Here is a 21,556-nt window from a genome sequence, read left to right as displayed (position 1 = left end):
TTTGGCTGAAAAAGGACCCCTAAATGGTGATGCCTTCTGAAAAAGTACCCCTTTTTCAAAAAGACGTTGACGACCTGTGTGGTGAAAAACATACCCTTTTAGATGTTTTTCTTGGACACGGGTGCGTAACAAGTCAAGTAGTGAGTGAACCCCCGGATCACATTAGTGTACAAATGTTTTATGAACCATTAAGAACATTAATGGGTTTTTGTGCAAATACTAGATTAGTGAATGATTGAAACTATGAATATTTGGGTCGATCCTTCATGTAATTATTTCGTGTAATCTAATCCTAACTCTAACCCTAATCCTAACCCTAACCCTAAGCCTACCCCTAATCCTAACCCTAATCCTAACCCTAATCCTAACCCTAAACTAACCCTAACTCTAACCCTAACCCTAATTTCGTGTAAAATTACATGAAGGAATAACCAATATTTGCAAGAAAACTGTACTGTGATTAATGTAATGCCAAACAATAACAGCAAAATGTTGAGTTCGTATACAAGTACATACATGTATGCCATTTTCCCACTTGTTTCAAGAAAATGACGTCATACTAACATTTACATGCATGACTTTCTGGCATCTGTCGGAAAATCAGCTTTCATGTACAAAATCTTGTCTTTGGTTTTGCAAGGCAGCCCAAAACTTGCTCAGAATTGTATAACATCTAATTATAAAATTTATGAATTGCTTACCAGATCTGTAATATATTTTAAAGTGGGTATTTTTTTATTAGTTGCCTATGTTGATGTAATCAAGAAAAGCAGATTTCACCAAAAATGGCTTGAATTATCTTCTTGCCCGTAGTTTTTGCTAAATAAAATAGTGTTTAGTTTATATAACTGGCTAAGAATGAGAATAAACAATATTAATTTTTGTTTTTACTATCTTCTACCATGTGATAATGCAGCATTGCATTTACTTTGAAAACTTTGCTTAGCAATTTTTAGCGGAACCATTAGGCGATGTTCTTTACCATATGTTTACATTGGAAAAATTGCTATTCAAGCTAAAATTCGTGTAGCAGGTTCTCCAAAATCATCATTTTTCTCCGCTACACCAGGTAAATCCAACACTGGATGACAGGCAGGTCCAATATTTTATCGTAGTGGACCTGTCTGTCGTCTATCATACGGTAGAGGATAGTAAAAACAAAAATTCAGTATCGTATATTCTTTAATTACTAATGTTTCCCACGGGAAATCATATTTAATACATACATGTAAAACAAATTGGAAAAGATATAATTATAAAAAACAAATATGTTTGATGAACTACATTGTACATAGTGGTTATGTAGTAGATAAAGGGTGAGAAACAGACCATTACCATAGATAATCGGTGTCTTGTTGAGGTATGGTGAGCATGTTAGTCGCCGAAGGCGAGACCCAAGGGGTCGAGCCTTCCGAGCGACTATTCATGAACTCTCATAGATATCGGTGTCTTGTTGAGGTATGGTGAGCATGTTGAGTCGCCGAAGGCGAGACCCAAGGGGTCGAGCCTTCCGAGCGACTAACATGCTAACCATACCTCAACAAGACAATCGATTATCTATGGTAATGGTCTGTTTTGAACCGTTTATCTTACATATGACATGGTCTCAGATTTGAAGCAGGTTTCACTGCCAAAGTGTGTAAAAATTCACCCCAGAGTGAAAATAGCTATGTTTAACTTCTAAGATGTCTTTTCTAGGGTAAAATTGATTGTAGAACATGATTTTTTTTGTTTAAACGCGTGCATCGTACATCGTTTTGCTACAAAATGTTGATTTGTGGCCGATTTTGCCCGAAAAACGCACTTTTTGGGTGACAAAAATTTTCACATGCCAACTTTGTATACTCATATAGTCTACAATATACATAGACATGGCCCTTTAAAATGTTAACATATCAGCTGAGGGTACTATTTGATGGATTCAGGTATTTGTTTTGTGATTGACTTAATCATTTGCGCACCAGAATCATTCAAATATGACATGCCTTGTGACAATTGACATGCCAAAATAAGCCGTTTTCGGCAAAAAAATTGATTTGAAAAATCATAACTCTTGATAGGAAGGTGCTACAGTGATGGTTGACCTACCAGTCTATGCAGTATTGAATGGGCTTTCATTTGATACCTGACTTTGTTCATTTTAACTAAGGGAAAGACTTGCAAAATGTAAAAATGTTTCCCCTACCCCTTAAAATTTTGATGTGTGTAAAAATTCCTGCCATTTATAAAAATCGGGATTACAAGAAAACTACAAGAGCTATAGGCTTGAAAAACTAATCAGTTATGCACAGTATAAGTTCCTACTTGGGTATAACATTAATATCTTTCCATTCCTTCTCAATTTTCTTTTCTAATTTTTTTATCAATTTGTGACATCTGTAAATTACGTAAAATTTGGCATTTCAAAAAATCGCAAAAAAAAATATGAGGCGACATGTTTAAAAAAAACTAATCAGTTACTCCCATGATACAGTACTACAGGTATATAGTTCCAAACTTGTGCTAAAATGCATATTTTTTGAGTTCTAATTTTTTATCAAATTGACTTCGCCACCCCATTTTTGAGCAAAATCGGGAACAATTAGTACCTGTAATATTGCGCAATCATGTGACCTATATTTAATGTGTTTGCACCAATCAGATGTCTGTCTTGCACTACAACATGATGTGAGCCTTGCAGAGCCTTTTATAAGTGTGCCAATAGAGTTCAAATATGTTGTGATGATGTTGTCACTTATGGGTTTCATATTTTTATTTCCGTCAAAAGCATGTGCCTCTACTGTAATGCTTATATCAGGAAAACAATGACAGATTTTGCATTTCTGACTTCAGAAAAACTAATCAGTTATTCCCATGATACAGTACTACAGGGATATAGTATCAAACTTGTGCTAAAATGCATATTTTTTGAGTTCTAATTTTTTTTATCAAATTGACTCGCCACCCCATTTTTGAGCAAAATCGGGAACAATTAGTACCTGTAATATTGCGCAATCATGTGACCTATATTTAATGTGTGTGCACCAATCAGATGTCAGACTTGCACTACAACATGATGTGAGCCTTGCAGAGCCTTTATAAGTGTGCCAATAGAGTTCAAATATGTTGTGATGATGTTGTCACTTATGGGTTTCATATTTTTATTTCCGTCAAAAGCATGTGCCTCTACTGTAATGCTTATATCAGGAAAACAATGACAGATTTTGCATTTCTGACTTCAGAAAAACTAATCAGTTATTCCCATGATACAGTACTACAGGGATATAGTATCAAACTTGTGCTAAAATGCATATTTTTTGAGTTCTAATTTTTTTATCAAATTGACTCGCCACCCCATTTTTGAGCAAAATCGGGAACAATTAGTACCTGTAATATTGCGCAATCATGTGACCTATATTTAATGTGTGTGCACCAATCAGATGTCAGACTTGCACTACAACATGATGTGAGCCTTGCAGAGCCTTTATAAGTGTGCCAATAGAGTTCAAATATGTTGTGATGATGTTGTCACTTATGGGTTTCATATTTTTATTTCCGTCAAAAGCATGTGCCTCTACTGTAATGCTTATATCAGGAAAACAATGACAGATTTTGCATTTCTGACTTCAGAAAAATTAATCAGTTATTCCCATGATACAGTACTACAGGGATATAGTATCAAACTTGTGCTAAAATGCATATTTTTTGAGTTCTAATTTTTTTATCAAATTGACTCGCCACCCCATTTTTGAGCAAAATCGGGAACAATTAGTACCTGTAATATTGTGCAATCATGTGACCTATATTCAATGTGTGTGCACCAATCAGATGTCAGACTTGCACTACAACATGATGTGAGCCTTGCAGAGCCTTTATAAGTGTGCCAATAGATTTCAAATATGTTGTGATGATGTTGTCACTTATGGATCTCATATTTTTATTTCCGTCAAAAGCATATGCCTTTACTGTAATGCTCATATCAGGAAAACAATGACAGATTGTGCATTTCTGACTTCAGAAATGAATTCTGCACAAAATTTCAGTCTAGAAAACATATTTAAAACAATATTTTTTGAAACTTTATATTTTGCCATTTTTGGCAGTCAAACCTGCTTCAAATCTGAAACCGTGTCATATACGGTGAGCCAAAATAAACGAATTTTGTTGTTATGGTTTATTCATTTTCCAAAAGACAAACTGGAAAAGCTGATATGATTATCTTGTGTAAGTTTAGGGTTTTCCAAAAATAAAAACACACCGAGACAGTGTAATATTCTTCCCGTGTGTCCTGCGTTTGAGTCTCGAGTCTTATCTAGTGTCAATTGAAAGTGATTTAATCAAATCAATACAGCATTGATTTTAACCGGAGATTCTATTCAATTCACTTGTGGTCATGTCCCACTCGATTATACATATATTCGTAATATTAATAATGAATATGTAAATAGTTCAAAGGTCAAAGTGGGTGTGTTTTACCTAGACATGGCGGTAACTCATTTAACACCATAGAATTTATATTTATCTTTAATATACTTATAGAACAAATGTCTTGAACCAAATCAACGCATATTCCTGGGTACCTTCCTCGACCTTTTTTTTGGTTGGGGTTAGCCGCAGATTGTTGTAGTTTTTCTACATCTAGTCATGTGGCCTGTAATGTACTGCATTTTAGGTGCAAAATATCCTTGGTTGAACTTAATTTGTAAGACCTCGTGGCTCTTGTTTTGTTACCTACTTTGTCGGAATTTGCGTTAGTTGGGAGAGGGGGGACAAAGGTAGATTGACATCCTCGTCCTAATTATACAGGCTTTAAGACATAATACAAACTAATTTGCATTATTCAATAAAGGTGTTCTTGGTGTCATTCAATACACACAAGTATTGTTTACCATCTTCATTTAAATCTAATATGCATAAACTTGCATAATAATTTATGCTGATCGTGTAAAATATATTAAACTTTGATCCATTTTAAGTTTGTTGAAATGTCCAAAAAGTCAAATAATGTGGCCAGTGTTTCTAAATATGAACATGTACTTCTCTTGTTCAAAATTTATTGACCTGACCAAGATTATCTTGACCTGACCAAGATTATCTTGACCTGACCAAGATTATCTTGGCCTGACCAAGATTATCTTGACCTGACCAAGATTATCTTGACCTGACCAAGATTATCTTGACCTGTCCAGATTATCTTGACCTGTCCACATTACTTGATATAATCGACAGTTGACCAGACTTTGAACAAAAGAAATACAATAGATAATGGAACAAAAGAAGAGGGCTAGACGTATATATGAAGATAACCTTGCATGATGCTATCATTGCTGTAGACATGATTGCTGTCTCCAGACATAGTCTGTTGTCAGACTTGCTCTTTTACATTATAAGGGGTAATCTTAGCCTCAGGATTTGAACGGAGTCTAACCATGATGCCATCACACTCCACTCCTACACAAACACCATTTATTTCTGAGGCAATAACTTGGGTGCTTGAAAAGTGAAGAGGTACTCTAGGAAATTGAGGTCCAAAGGTTTGTGACTTCAAACAACGTTTTTATTCTTCCCTTTATATTGATCTGATTTACCTGCTGAAGTTCATCTGCTGAACACCCTTGTGGCCTTGTATTGTGGGGGTATTTATTAGAGGTCAAGGGGATATACCGGTACTTATTTTATATTCACAAGCAATATTTCTTTAAGATTTATGCAAAATAAATTAGTAAATGCTTGCATTTTACTAAAGAAGGGAGATTCAGAATGCCAAAAAGTGATCCTTTAATACATCTTTTGATTTTACATGCATCAAGTATCAAAACTTATTTTTATTTATGAACAAATTTTGGTCTTAACGCAAAGCTAAAAAACAGATTTCTAAAAAAGTACTTCGATTTAGAATCAATTGTGTACGTATATATATTAGCTGTCTACTGAAGATAGCATATGATCATCACTTTGATTATTTTGCTTAATCACATCATATATGTTTTTATTTAAAGAATGATCTTAGAGATCTAGCATTTAGAACTGTACCTTTCAACTACTGTACCTTCCATCTAAATAATTATTTACCGTATTTCGTCAAATAGTCGCCCCCCCCCTCAAATAAACGCCCCCACCACTTTTTTCAACCAAGATGTTTCAAAAATGCTTAAATATTTCCATGCTATCTTGTGTAGTAAGCTTACCAAGTGGATTATTCCCACTTGGTCCAATCCCATTTGGTCCAATCCCACTTAGTCCAATCCCATTTGGTCCATTCCCACTTGGTCCATTCCCACTTGGTCCAGTTCCCACTTGGTCCAATCCCATTTGGTCCAATCCCACTAGGGCCATGTCCCACTTGGTCCATGTCCCACTATGGCCATGTCCCACTAGGGCCATGTCCCACTAGGGTTCCCACCAGGTCCATGTCCCACTAGGGCCATGTCCCACTATAGGTCCATGTCCCACTAGGGCCATGTCCCACTCGGTCCATGTCCCACTAGGGCCATGTCCCACTAGGTCCATGTCTCACTAGGTCCATGTCCCACTAGGGCCATGTCCCACTTAGGCCATGTCCCATTCGGACCAATACATAGGCCTATGTGTACATGAAAAGATGACAAGATTTAGAAGAACAGAAAGGAAAAAGGAGGTAAGGAAGAAAGCAGAGGAGGATAAGGCTGATGAAGGGGGAGAAGAATAGACAGAGGAAGGAAAAGAGAAAGAAGCAGTAGGACAAAGCAAGGAGATAGAGATTGAAGAAGGTGCTGTTTGCCAACATAATGATGGAGAATAGAAATGATCCATAACTTCATGATGATCTTGTCCATAATTACGTATGTGTATATGCATGTGAAAAAGAAGGCATGAGCGGAAATTATTATTATCTAGACCATCTAGAAATTTGTGCAAGAGGGGGCAAAGATTTTGGCCCACATTATGTATGTTGCTTATGTTATCATCCAAATGTTTGTTTCTTTCTTTCTTTGTGTGTTGCAGGGTTCGGTTTTTGCCGGCAAAAACATGTTTTACCGGTAAAGTGGCAAAAACTCCATTTTTGATCGGTTTAAACCGGCAAAACTGGCAAAAACTCACTATCGTCATTCAAATATAAAAAGTAACATAGAAAGCTCATAAACAGTAACACAAAACTTTTAATGAATCATTCAACATATTTTTGTCTCATCAAGTCCTAAGTTTTGAATTTAATGCCACATTTCGATTAAATGCAGTTGAGCAATGAAAACGCATGCCTTTAATTTCCTAATAATAATTATGTTACTTATAATTATCAAATCTGGTCTTGTTACACTCAGAAAGTTATTTTTGTAACTTAATAATTTGTTTTGAGATGAAAACACTGAACTGTAAATCACTTTTTAGTGTTTGCCATTTTGCCTTCAAACACCGCTGTTAAAACTGGGATTAAAATCGGGAATCTACCTCAGATAAAAAGTTACACTTTCAGTACAATTATCCAAGAAGGTGTAAATCAAAAAACAAATTTCTAAAGGGACACTCAACTTTAGAGGTGACGGGTATGTGCCTCGGCAAAATTGGAAAATTTTCTATCCGATGACGTGACAATGTATTTTTCAAAAATTGTGTACCCAATGACCCTTTTTTCAAAATGTTGTAGCAAATGACCACCTTCATATTTTTTTATAACAATCTCATTTTTTTGAAACAACATAAGGCCCCTACTTCCCGACTCTGGTAGGCACATACCCGTCACTTTTAAATATCCCCCTCCCCAGAATAATTACAAAGGGGCCACTTTTTCATGTTAAACTGTTCAAAAGAACCCACAAAAGCATATTTTTAGAGAGGTGAAGTATACATTTTTGTTGCATGCTAATGAGTGTGGAGGGGTCCACATTTTACATCAAATTTTTAATGGGGTCTTTTCTTGGATAATTCAAATGACTTTCATGCACACTACGATGTAGATAATAAACTGCTGTGATATTTAGCCAAACAAAACATTATTTTCTTTTGTAAAATGACCAAACAGAATCAATTATCACATTTAAGAAGAAATATTTATAATAATATGCAATAAAGACATACAAAATTACTTGAAATTCAATTTACATACTTTGCATAAAGAAGTATAGAGTGAGAGAATACACGACTTAAGTGAGGACACGGCCTTATAGTCGGCAATGGCCTAAGTGGGACATGGCCCTAGTGGGACATGGACCTAGTGGGACATGGCCCTAGTGGGACATGGACCTAGTGGGACATGGCCCAAGTGGGACATGGACCTAGTGGGACATGGCCCTAGTGGGACATGGACCTAGTGGGACATGGACCTAGTGGGACATGGCCCTAGTGTGACATGGCCTAAGTGGGACATGGCCTAAGTGTGACATGGCCTAAGTGGGACATGGCCCTAGTGGGACATGGTCTATAGTGGGACATGGCCCTAGTGGGAATGACCTAAGTGGGACATGCACTAAGTGGGACATGGCCTAACTGGGACTGGACCAAGTGGGATTTAGACCAAATGGGATTGGCCTAAGTGGGATTGGACCAAATGGGATTGGACCAAGTGGGAATTGCCCTACCAAGTTGCCCACATGGTCGATAATAGCATCACTTTTTGGCAAAAATCTGGATTGGAAACCCGGAAGTGAACCAGAAGTCAGTGTTTCTAGTTCATAGTTCGTCATTTTAGCGTGAGTTTTAAGTTTACCTAATGATTTTAACGGGAATTATCGTTCTAAAATTGACCTTGAATAAACGCCCTCCTTGGGAAAATGTAACGCCCCCGGGGGCGTTTATTTGACGAAATACGGTATACATTTCAAGAAAGACCTTCTTTAAAAGAAGAATCAGTACTTCTGATTATTAACTTCATGTAAACCTGTATTCAAGTGGGTTGTGAACAAAATGGCCGCAGTCTATTTGCCGAATTGCAAAGCAAAAAAGAATAAGAAAATCCACATCTAAATGAGTGATGATCAAATTACAGAGCAAATTGCTGTTAAGTGCAAACAGTTTGATTCCTAGGGTGAAGATATGACATGTCATCTTCCTTGATTTGGTACCAGGACGTGACACTCGGTGTTTATTGCATTGCTTGTATCATACCAATTACATGTCCATTTAGTGGGCAATCTGATAACTGATGATGTTCAAATCAACCTATAGAGTGTCATACTGTATTGCCTTAAGCTGCATGCATATATGTTTGTGTTTTAAAACATTTTTTTAAAGATTATATTTGGAATGAAGATGCATATAATGTAGCCATATCAAAAGGATGCAATAGCTGGCTGTTATAATGTTGCTTTGTACAACATTCTCTGTTTACATAATAGCTAGGGATAAATTCCAGAGTCATCCCCAAGTGGACATCATTTCAAATAATCCCCAAGTCACATGGACATGGATTAGGATTACAGAGAACATTCCTAAAACATGTTTTCCATAGGGGATGTATGAATTTCAACTGGAATAACCACTGTACATAATGTCTTAGAAAATGTTATCGTTCATCTGATCTATGGAAATAGGAATTGATGACTTCTTTAAATAATAAAAGCGGGGAAAATTAGTTCCAAGTTTTTAAATGTCTAAAACTGTTACCTGTGATACAAATCTTATTTCATGCAATAGCAAAGTCAACCGTGTAAGGAATAAGTTATATTGAAATGCTCTTGCAGGAAATTCTTCATGTCCATATTATTTAACACCATAATAAAGACATGTCAAATTGTCAAGAATACTGTCTGGTTGTACAAGAGCAGCGACAGAAAGTTATGTGATGGGCAAAGTGGCATGTTTCATTTGTTAACCAATGGTTATTGCATGTACTAGGGAGGCACAACAGGGACTTAGTATGCCATGATCTTGTCAATACCACTGCTTATGTTATGTCAAGCTTGCATGCACTGAGTAGGCTACTATGTGTAATATTAGAACACATGTAAGCCATTTTTTGTTTGGGCGAGGGTGTTTTCTTTACTGTTGACTATCGATCAGGGACAGTTTCTATTTTGATAATGTTACAGTAGTCGGATTGGAAATGCTAAACCACTTCAGAAATTGAATTGAGGCAGCTTGGATATAAGGGCCACTGGAGTATCAGTCACAATATCACTGCTATATAATTCTTTACCAGATTATTTTTTAATTCACTATATTTATTCCTTTATTACTTGACACAACATATCTTAACCTTTTTTGGGGAAAATGTTGCTAAGCAATGTTAGTTGTGTGTCTATATAGCAATGAAAATGCCCCCCCCCTAAATGTTAATGTGTGTGGGTACGGTGGGGTGCTCTTTTCTATATATCTGTTGTATGTGTAGGTATGACATGTATATGAAATGTGCACACACATCTATCATTTTGGGTAGGTTTGTGGGGGTATGTGTACATAAAATGTTTTTCCGGGCCTATAAGGCCACACAAAACAGGAACTTCATGACAACCGGGTAGTAAGCGTAGCCAGGATTTCAGAGCGAGCGATCAAAGCCAAATTTTCGTCCCATTTGTAAATTTTTGCCCCATTTGTAAGGACACTTTATTCTTTGCTGGCCCCATTTTCTCCCTGAAAATTTCTCCCTGTGGGGGCAGTTTCGCCCCCTGCCCGGCTCCCCCTCTGCAACTGGGTCATCCCCAGTTGTCAAAGTTTCACAGAAAAATCTTGGACTATGTACATTTGTCCACTGTTTGCCAATAAATCTCCTCCGGTTGACACATAGTACTTACAGGGAGGGGGGGGTATGTGCACCCCTGCATGTGTGTGTCTCATTTATTCAGAGAATCTAAGGCCAAATAAAAAAAATAAACATGTTTCACGTCCCCTCCCGCTTCCTTTTTTGAGGTTTTCTCAAATAAATTTTTATTTTTTGTAATTCAGTTATAACTTTTCAAAAAATATGTCTAGGAAGTTGGGATGCTTTCTATAGCCTTGTTAAGATACAAGAAACACATTTTAGGAAGGTTTTGTGATCATTAGAGGGTGTGTAACTCTCAGAACAACAAATAAAAAAGGGCCTCCTCCTTTTTCCAGGCATTATTGTATGTACGGATTGTACGCTAAAACAGCTCTAAGTATGGGTATTTACACCAATTTTGTGATAAAAAATAGAAAATAAAAAGCCCCCTCTTCCTCCTTTTTTTCGAAAACCCGGACGTGAAACATGTTTTATTTTTTACTTCGCCTAATACATGTTATAGCTGAAGAGAGAATCTGTAGTTTATTGACATAGCATGATGGATGTATCACTTATCAATTAGGTAAAGCTGCTGTTCAGTATTGATGCATTTGTGTGCCATGTGAATGATAATTTTTATGATGACAAGTTGGACAGAGAAGAGGAGTATCAGCTGCCAGATAGCTAGGTTATCAGAGTCAGTCAAAGAGAAGTTAAATACTACAGATGTTCCCTAGTATTACTATACACATTTTTGTGTTACATATATTCAATCTAATTGAAGCCTTTCACTAATAAACTCCCCATCTTTTTATCCAAAAAAAAAGCGATGGAAATGCAGACTTTTTTCATGCCATAGCGTGTAAACATCATAAGCAGGGCCGGGTTTACCTTTTTTGGGGGCCCTGGGCCAGGCCAAAATTTGGAGGCCCCAAACGCACCGTAATTAAAATTTTAGACTGTTTTAGCCTGATTTTGAAGCTCAATGTTGCTACATAACAGGCCAGTTTTGCAATTTTTGTTGATTATTTTGGTTCAAAACATGGTGTTTTCGGCAAAAATGGAAGATGCACACTGCACATGGCAATTTTTGGGGCCCTGGGCCAGGGCCCATCTGGCCCTATGGTAAATCCGGCCCTGATCGCAAGTTGCATGGACATATCCTGTTCTTAGTCTAACTTACATTTCCACCCAGTTTATTGCCACATTATAGTAGAATGTTCATAAATAAATCACATTCTTGCATAAAAATACAATATATTAAAAATTCACTTCTAATAAATGCCCCCTTTTCAAAAATTAACCCTCCCATCGGTGTTACTTAGAGAGAATTACTTTACATTTTTTGTTGCAAAACAGGTACAGTAAAGTCACTTTATTTAAAACTGAAAGGCTAGAAGGGGATTATGCTGACAACTGGGAATGACACAAAAATGTTGCGTATAGGCAGAGTAACAAACATACACACCCCACACACTCACCCCAGCAAACCACCCCTCCCCAAATGCTTATAAGCTACATGCACTGATTTTAACATTATAAGCATTTTTGTTCTTTTTTTTCATTTAACTTGCAGAAAAAGTAGCAATCAAAATTCTGGACAAGACCAAACTTGATCAGAAAACATAACGATTATTATCACGTGAAATCAGCTGTATGGAGAAACTGCACCATCCAAATATCATCCGACTGTACGAGGTAGTGGAGACCCTAGCTAAGTTGCATTTGGTAATGGAATATGCCTCAGGTGGTGAGCTATTCACAAAGATATCTAACGAAGGAAAACTTAACGAAGCAGAGGCTAAAGTTATCTATTCCCAGGTGATGTCTGCTGTGCAGCACATGGTAAGTCACATGATTTTGCCCTTCTGCTTTCGTTTTTCAAGGTGGATCAATAGGTGTTATTCTTGAAATCTTAATTTGTTTAAACATGCTCAGAATATATTCCTACTTTCAAGGAAATGCCTATTGATTCACCTTAACTTACACTTAAATAATAAGCTATTTAATAATAATACAGACAGGCTCACAGGTTACCAGCTTCAGCTTGGGACCTACAGATATTGACAGAAATTGCATGCCAACGCAACTACTTCATCAGTGCGTAGATCTTCAGTAGATGTGAGCAATGCACTACTTCATCAAATACAAAGGTCTACAGTAGATGTAAGCAAGTAACTACATTAGTACACAGATCTAAGTGAATGTTAGCTATGTACTACTTCTACAAGAAACATATCTACAGTAGATACATATCTACAGTAGATGAAATCAGTATATAAAATCAATACACAGGTAAACCCAATTTGAGTGATATACTAGTACTACTCACCAATATGCATATCTATAGTAGATGCATGCAGCATTTTTGATCGAAATCAGAATGGCTGTGTATAACTTCATCAATACAAGGGTCTTAGTAGATGTAAGCATTGTACTTCTTCATTGCAGAAGGCTTGAATTATACATCATATATCAACCGACAGGACTTTATCAATGTACAGTATTATGTATCGCAGTTAAATTAGTAGGTCAGGCAGTTGGTAGGGCATCATTCTTCAGTGTGAGAGAAGTCCCTACTTCAAGAATGTTCTCATGAAAATAATTGCGCTATCTTGAAATTACGATGGACAAGGAACTGCTTAATTGTCTCTGTTACTTGAAGAGTTGATCCTAGTTTTGATGGTTATGTGGGGGTAGATTAGGAGGCTGTGCATATATATTGAGCCGTGTCCCTGAATGTTGTATAATGGTTTATGGTGTTTCTTGGGCCATAGTGGTCAGCAAATATCTGTAAACGTACATGCATGTGGGTTGGCATCGCCCACTAGAAATCCCCAAATTTATTGTAATTAATATTATTTAGTAATTTCATCAATGCTCATTTCAAACAGTATACATGTACTACTCCATCAATATCCAAATCTATAGTTGATACCTATACCTATGTTGTACATTATCAATCACTAATCTACATTAGAAGTTTGTAATTACTACATCTACATCATCAATACAATATATACAATACATATGGTTGATGTAAGCAATTAACCACTTTATGAAGTACAGTAGATATGAAACTTACATGTATGCACTTTATGAATACCCATTATACAGCACATGAAGCCTTTGGAATATGTAAAAAACACCAATACACATAGCATGCTAGCAATTATACTGCATGGATGTATAGGCTACATGTTAGTATTACACTGCTTCATCAATACACGAATAAGGTACATATTATATGAGAAGTGTTAAATAGGTCTACTCTGTGACCTTCTGTTTTTATGCAATTAAGTCTACATGCACATTAATAACACTCATAAATTCTTAAATTACAATCTTGTTTTTATGCGCAGTGAAAATGAATATGATTCAGATGACTTTGAAATTAATGGCCTTGGTGATGTAGTTAGATTAATATATGTAATCACTTTGTTAAAAAAAAAGAAGATGCTATCAGACACTGGATAATTTAAGCTAATTATGGTCTCATGTCTGGTTTTTCTGATTGTGGGTTGCCTAGTTTTTTCAAAATATCACAGTTCATTAGATGAGCTTTATGTTTGTGAGCAGTAAAATAAAATAAGTAACAATAAGATAAATTCAGGCAATTTGAAACAAGTTAATGACACATGTGACAATGCAGCATCGTAACAAGAACGGAGCATAAATTGTGCAAGTAGTGGTTATTAACTTTACTGATTGTAATTGTAGCAGAATATAACATTAAGATTTTTTTAAACTGAAAAAATGTGAAGAAAACGACAGAATTGGTGCATATATTGAAAATAAATCAATGCTGCGCTTTGTTCATTAACAGTGTTGCTACTGATTGCAAGATGTAATGACCTTGGGTCGTGTTCAATGCATTTTCTGCACAATTTGTTCATTGGCAAGGTTGTAATTGACATTTTTCTTGTCATCTTGTTGACGGTCAACACAGACATGAAAAAAATCAATTAGTAACCAGTTATGTGATATAAAGATAGGGGCAATGTCAGATTGAATATTAAATGATCACTACAAACATGTAGGAGGCCTGTGACAGTGTTTGTATGTTGATGTTGCTGAGAGCAATGAGCAAATGACTGCAGCAGACTCTCTTTCATGCGTCTTGTTTTGATTGACGGCTAGTGACATTTGGGGTAATGTTTCGTAACGTCAATGGCTGAACTATTTTAAGTGGGACGGTTATTGGATCCAACATGGATTTATGTTCATGTACATGTACTTGAGTGCATGTGCGTGTGTTACTATGTGTGTAAGCACTGAGCAAGTATTGCGGTGGAATGGCATTTGTGGTTTATTGTGACATGAGTTTCTGATCTGCGTGGAAATATGTGCTTCCAAATCACCAAGACATATCAACATACATAGCCAAGATGCAAACATACACCGCCAAGACATGAAGATTGTTCATTTAAAGATTTCTTTGCTAATTTAAGAGAGAAAACAATGCAAAATTTTTATTTGTCAAATTCTCTCATTTAGATATTTTCCTTCAATTTGCAGTCATCGTAAATTAATCTGATAATCTGATATATTTGTGCTTAGAATTCTGCAGCTGGCCTGGTTGCCAAATTCAGAAGCATTACTCATGAATTAGGACAGGTGAAAAGATAGACAAGCATGCAGCTGATTTTCAAAATTTCTCCATAAGAAATATATATATACAGCATAAAAAGATAATATCTAAAGTATGTAAGCTCAATAAATCCAGATTGACATGACACTATGACATTTAAGGCCAGAGTCACTTACACATCCGTTGTCATCTCAAATTGTCCTATTAGTTCTCATCATATAATGTCATATGTAACTGACCAGAACCAGATGAATTACTCATCAAAATTTAACAAGTTATAAATACCTCCACTACCTAGCCAACCCCTAATGGCAATGGAAGTTCATTTCATCCAATCACATGCATGCATACGTCAAATGTATTGAGTCGTAGCCTTTGACTATACTCGTTTCTTCATCTTTTCCTCATGCTCTAATTTCCCTTGTTGAAATTTTAATTGCAGCGTTAGTTCATTCCGATGCATGGTAGAAATCAATACCATTGAAACCTAGCAGAGACACAAAAGGAAAAAAAAACTACCCATCTTAGACGCAGTTATATATCAAATAGAGACGGTGTATAATTTCATCAATTCTGGAATCTGGACTACATCAGGCAATCATTACCTTTGTTTGCATATATCTAATCGTGCATTTTTTGACAACTGATGATATCAAATATTCAGGGAAGCACCCCCTTTCTTTTAGCATCTTTCTGTTGCTATTAAATTGTACTGTTTTCAGTGTGAACATTAGCCTATAAGTTATCAGAAAACCCCTTCATAGAACAAAATTTTGGAAATTTACTTTTTGAAAGCTGCAATTTGGTAAAATTTAATGCTGAAATCAATTTCTTAAGATTTTGTATTTTATTGATGACACGCATCAATTCAGTTTTTTTCTTTGCATGGAATGTCATTTGTTTGCAATTTCTCTGCCATGGAATGACTGACTATCAGTTATAACATGGTTTGAACCAGTTTTGATTGAAGTGTTAATGTTATAAAGTTCCTTAGGCTATGTAATTTACTTTTCACAATACACCTGTGAAACTTCGGGAAACATCTCGACGAAACAAGATGTTCTGTTAGTCGTAACCAAAGCATATGAAACGAAATACTTTTTGTAACTTGAGGCCATAAATAGTGGACTTGGCTAAAACATTAATTCAATTTAGCAACATTTATGTCAGTATCTGTATCATCTCCACTTGCTCATGTTTAATCATTAAGAAGATGTTGTAGACAGAGTAATTGCTACATGTCAGTGGCCAGCGTGGCTGGCAATAAAACCTAAACCTGCATGGCTAGCTGATTAAATAATTGTATTACGAGAATGGATTACTTAGATTCATAGTAAGAGTAGATAGCGTGGCCTTTTTGCCTGTTATCAGTGTTAACCATCGCTGATATAAAACCGCGACAAACACGGTGCAGATTTTATGCTATAAAGTGTGAAATGTTAGCATTGCTTGTTTGATTGAAAAAACAAGATGAAATTCCAACTTTTTATTACAATGGATTTTATTACGTCACTGCAATGTTGAATATTGGTCAAGTAAACACTTATTGTTGTTGTAACGTGCTTCATATCGCACAATGTTTTATGAAGCGTGGGTTTTGCTGCAGCGCATGCAGTTCCAGCATCTAATGCAAGGCATAATCAGTTGGATTGGGGTCAATTTGTAAAGGTTATTGCCTTATCTGTGCTAATAGATTGAATAAATCTAAATACGGTACATGCCAAGATGGTGTCAGAATTAAAAATAGGCCCTAGAACAGGTTGCGGTATGAGAAGACGAAATCCTACAGGGCCGACCAGCCAAAAATAAAATCAGATTAGGTAGCGTAAATTGGATCTGCCCAAAATATATAAGCAGGGATAGTGGCAGTCAGCACTGAATAACAGTTATTGGGAAATAAACAAATAAAATATATGCAAGAGATTTATATTGAACACTGTCCATCTTTTTATGGTACCGGTACTTTGAATTTTTGCAACTTGACTTTGATACTTTTGTATCTGGTTTATACAATTTTGAGATAAGCAACCTGTCACCCCCCAAAAAAAAAAAAAAAACCACACACACCCCCTGTTTGTAAATGCGGTCCAAAGAGGACCTTGACTTTTAACTTTCCTCTCTTTTCTAACCGAGGACGCAAACATCAGCTATTAATCGACCAGGCATCAAAAAACACGGGGGCGAAGGGCGATTCTCCCCTCATTTGTTCAAAATAGCCCCCAAACAAAGGTGAACCAGGGCGAAAAAAAATATACAAAAGCACAACAATCGGCCCCATCCAAAAACTAAATATCAGAACTAAATTAAGAAGTTTAGTGCCCGAATCTGTTTTCATTTCGAAGGTGCAAAATCTGAAATTTCCAGACGATTTTTCCATTCACTTTTAAATGCCAAAGTTATTTCAGCCCATGTAATGAATTATTCATAATATAAAATTAAAAATGTGTATGTTGCATATATGCATTATAAGATGTACGCGACCATCGTGTATAATTGCGCACATGTCGCACTCACTGACCTATATAATACATACCAGTGTACACTTGTCACTTACACATGTACACAGATGTCAATCAAACCAACATTCATTCATGATTTCATCAGTCGTCGTGGGCATAACTATGCAAGTGAAACTTTGCATGAATGGATCGTTTTATGATAAGTATTGGCAGCACTGCAGCCCTAGCAGTTAGTAAAGAAATATTCAGCCGATAGACACAAATGACAATTTGACAAAGACACTCAATTTCATAAAAATTCATACTGTAAGTTCACTCCCTTTCTTCTAAGTTGTAACCTGTTCATTGTTGCATGAGATCGAGAGTGAAGTGTGGACTGAGTCCGAGAGAACAGTCTGAGAGCAAGTTTCAGTTGTACATGTATACGAATCACCGTCGATATTGTTTTCAATGTGAGGAGATAATTACCAATGAGAGAAGTGGGGATTTCAAAATAGCCCTCTTGAAGCTTAAAAGAGCCCCATTGGAAAAACATACAGGGCGATTATTATTTTTTAAAATTGGAAATAGCCCCTTAGAAAAAAAAAAATTTTGACCCCTGTAATCGATATACCGTGGACTTCATTTATACACGTTGCGGGGGATTGGATACTTACAACCGTCCGTGGACTTGACCGTGGACCTGTTTTAAACATGTTTTTATGCTATTTGAGATCTTCTGGTAAGGTACGTCCTCAGTTCTAAGTGTGCGTCCTCGTTTGTGTAGGGTGTGTTCTGGTACGGGTCCTCGTTTGCCGGCATTCACAAATGCACACACACACCCCCCATCCTGTCCCCACACACCTTCATAAAACACAAAACATTGTCCTGGAAGCATTTTAAATGTTGGATTATATAAAAAAAACCTTAATATATAAACCAAACATTTATTTATGATATTAAAACATTTTTGTGTTTGCTGCCCGGACACAACTCGCAGAGTTGGCTTTTAAATGCTAAAAACTGGATGTTTTGCTTAAATATCAGAAAAATGCTTGCACCAAAACATCTGATCTTCCCATCACTTATAAAAGTAGTGGATGCTGGTGTGTACTTACATAGCTTTATTTTAAAATCCATGTTATTTATATTCATTCATTCAACTCAACTTTGTCCTTTCGTGTTGTTTCAAATGACATAGGATTTTGTCAGGCAGAGAAATTCAATTTCACAGGATAATCCATATGAAAGCTGCATTACTGTATAAGTGCAATTTTTCGTGTGATTAGTTTTTCGCGATTTGCCAATTTTGAACGGTTTCCTCGGTTTAAAATTTGCAATTCTCAGTTTTCTTACATTGAACTATAGGTACGTAAATATTTGTGCATTGGTATTTTCGCGGTAGCATCTTGGAACGTGAAAAGCACCAAAATGTCTACTCTTACAGTACATTGACAAATAGTAGGATTTGTCATTGTAGACACAATGTTGAACTTTACATACCTTCAATCCAAGTTCCAAATAGATACAACAAAATAAGTTGGAATTATCCGAACGGAAAACCAAATTTAGCATATTTGATCAAATTTTTAAAGATAATTCATTATTTTAGGAAACAAAGGGTTGCTTTTTTTCACATGAGTGGCTTTACTGGCTTACTACATCAATATAATCACATTTCAAAAGGATTAATTCCTCTCCTCTAAAAAGTTAAAACATAGGCTTTGTTTTTGTAGAGCAGTACTAGAAGATAAAAGTCATCTCATTACAAAGTTCGCCTTTTTTCTGCTACGAAATTCCCTTGGCACACAGTGTTTCACATTTCTCTACTTATTTTGTCAATGATTATTCTTGCATAACAGATGTGATAGCAACTGATAAAAATACCCTGAAGGTAAAAGATGCTTTCAGTTTAAAATGTCAGATAAACACCCAGCCGTATAAACAAAAAAAAAACACTTGCCTTTTATGGTACAAATTGCACTAATTGCGTACCGTGGTTCACATTCTGTTAAAGGCCCATTTAATGATGTTAGCAAAAGTGTAAAAATTTTTAAATGTATATAAATTGCCAAAAAGCGAAGGATAAGTCATTAAAATTGTCATTAAAATATGGTATTTTTGAAATTAAAAAACCCATTGGCAAAAACTAGCAAAATAGCAGTATTATTCACTAAGTTGAAGCCCCATTCAAATACATGTAACTAATTTATCTATTTTGAGGAGTGAATTACCCTACATTTACAGATTTATATAAAATATTTTTTGTTTATCAGCTTAACCACTAGCAAGCTATGTAAGCACATCTATATATAACACCAACAAAGGTGCCAAAATCTTAATTTCAATGATTTTTACGATCCTCCGGATGAGCAAATCACTGAATTGGCCTTTAACCTGTTTCCAATATGCATACTAAAATGACTAATTACCTATATGTATATCATGTTATCACAGATTTAATTAAATTATACCATACTTGAAATGCAATTAGAAGTTAAAAATACATGTAGCAGTTCGCTGCCCACATCTATTGAAAACAATGGTGTCATTTTGGGTGGTTTAAAATATATATTTAGTTTATTTCTTATTTTATTTATTAATGTAATCAAATATAATTTTTGTATTTTTCTAAATTTAATTATGTATTTTTTGGGTCAATAAACATGACATTTGTGTGAAAATGTAATGTTAGTCCAAAAAGTAGATATTTTTACATTTTTAAGGGAGGGTGTCAAGTTTAAATGTTAAAGGGGCAATTGACTCTGCTAGCTGTACAGACTGCCATAAATATGGGTGACAAAATGTAAAATTGACTGAACCAAGTTTATACCAATCTTCACCAAAAGAGATTAGATCTTGAATGGATAACACATTTTAAACACTTCAACATGTTCAATATGTGTTTATATATAAACGTATCTAGGAGGACTTTCAACCAACAATGTAGACGGACTATATGTATGCCTCATCCTTTTGCACATGTAAAGATGGCCCCTTCATGAATTTTAGCAACAGCATTGTATCTCAAAATGGCAATATACATACATACCACCTGCAGCTTGGAATCCATAAAATAGACAAGAATAATATCACATGTATTGGGTAAGTGCTTTTGAATATGTATTTTCATATTTGCTTTCAATTGTAGAAAAAAATACAAGCAAGGTCAGTTGGAAAATGCTTAAAATAAGTACTTCTGATTGTAATCGCATATTCTTGTTGATGACAGTAATGGCAAGGACAAGGTGTGTGAAGTTAGTCACACCAAATAACAATAACTGTAAATTGCCAACTTTCTCTTCAGCAATTAAGTGTTATCTTCAGTAGATAGCAATGAAGTGTTATCAGTAGATAGCAATGAAATGTTATCTTCAGTAGATAGCAGTGAAATGTTATCTTTGGGAGATAGAAGTCAAAATGTTATCTTCAATAGATAGCAATAAAATGTTATCATCAGTATAGATGATATTTTCAGGAGCTGTAAAATGTTATCTTCAGTAGATAGCAGTGAAATGTTTTCTTCAGTAGATAGCAATAAAATATTATCATCAGTACTTGGATAGCAGTGAAATGTTAGCGTAAGTAGATAGCAATGAAATGTTATCATCAGTAGATAGCAATGAAGTGTTATCAGTAGATAGCAATAAATTGTTATCTCCAGTAGATAGCAGTGAAATGTTATCTTTGGGAGATAGAAGTCAAATGTTATCTTCAGTAGATAGCAATAAAATATTATCAGTAGAGATGTTATTTTCAGGATACAATGGTATCTATCTTCACCAGATAGCAATATATAATGTTATCATCAGTAGACAGCAATAAAATGGTATCTTCAGTAGATAGCAATATACAAGCAAAGTCAGTTGGAAAATGCTTATATTTGATTTAATT

General features: G+C 35.6%; 1 protein-coding gene across 1 annotated transcript in view; it reads left to right on the top strand.

Moving 5' to 3' along the window:
* Nucleotides 1-21,556, top strand: part of LOC140165987 (serine/threonine-protein kinase NIM1-like) — a 101,942-nt gene that overhangs the window by 54,715 nt on the left and 25,671 nt on the right. Inside the window, 1 exon segment of the mRNA XM_072189351.1 lies at nucleotides 12,210-12,478. Coding sequence (XP_072045452.1) covers nucleotides 12,210-12,478 — 269 coding nt within the window.

Source organism: Amphiura filiformis, chromosome 1 (assembly GCF_039555335.1).
Source record: "Amphiura filiformis chromosome 1, Afil_fr2py, whole genome shotgun sequence".
NCBI lineage: Eukaryota > Metazoa > Echinodermata > Ophiuroidea > Amphilepidida > Amphiuridae > Amphiura > Amphiura filiformis.
This window is presented reverse-complemented; position numbering and strand designations above follow the sequence as displayed.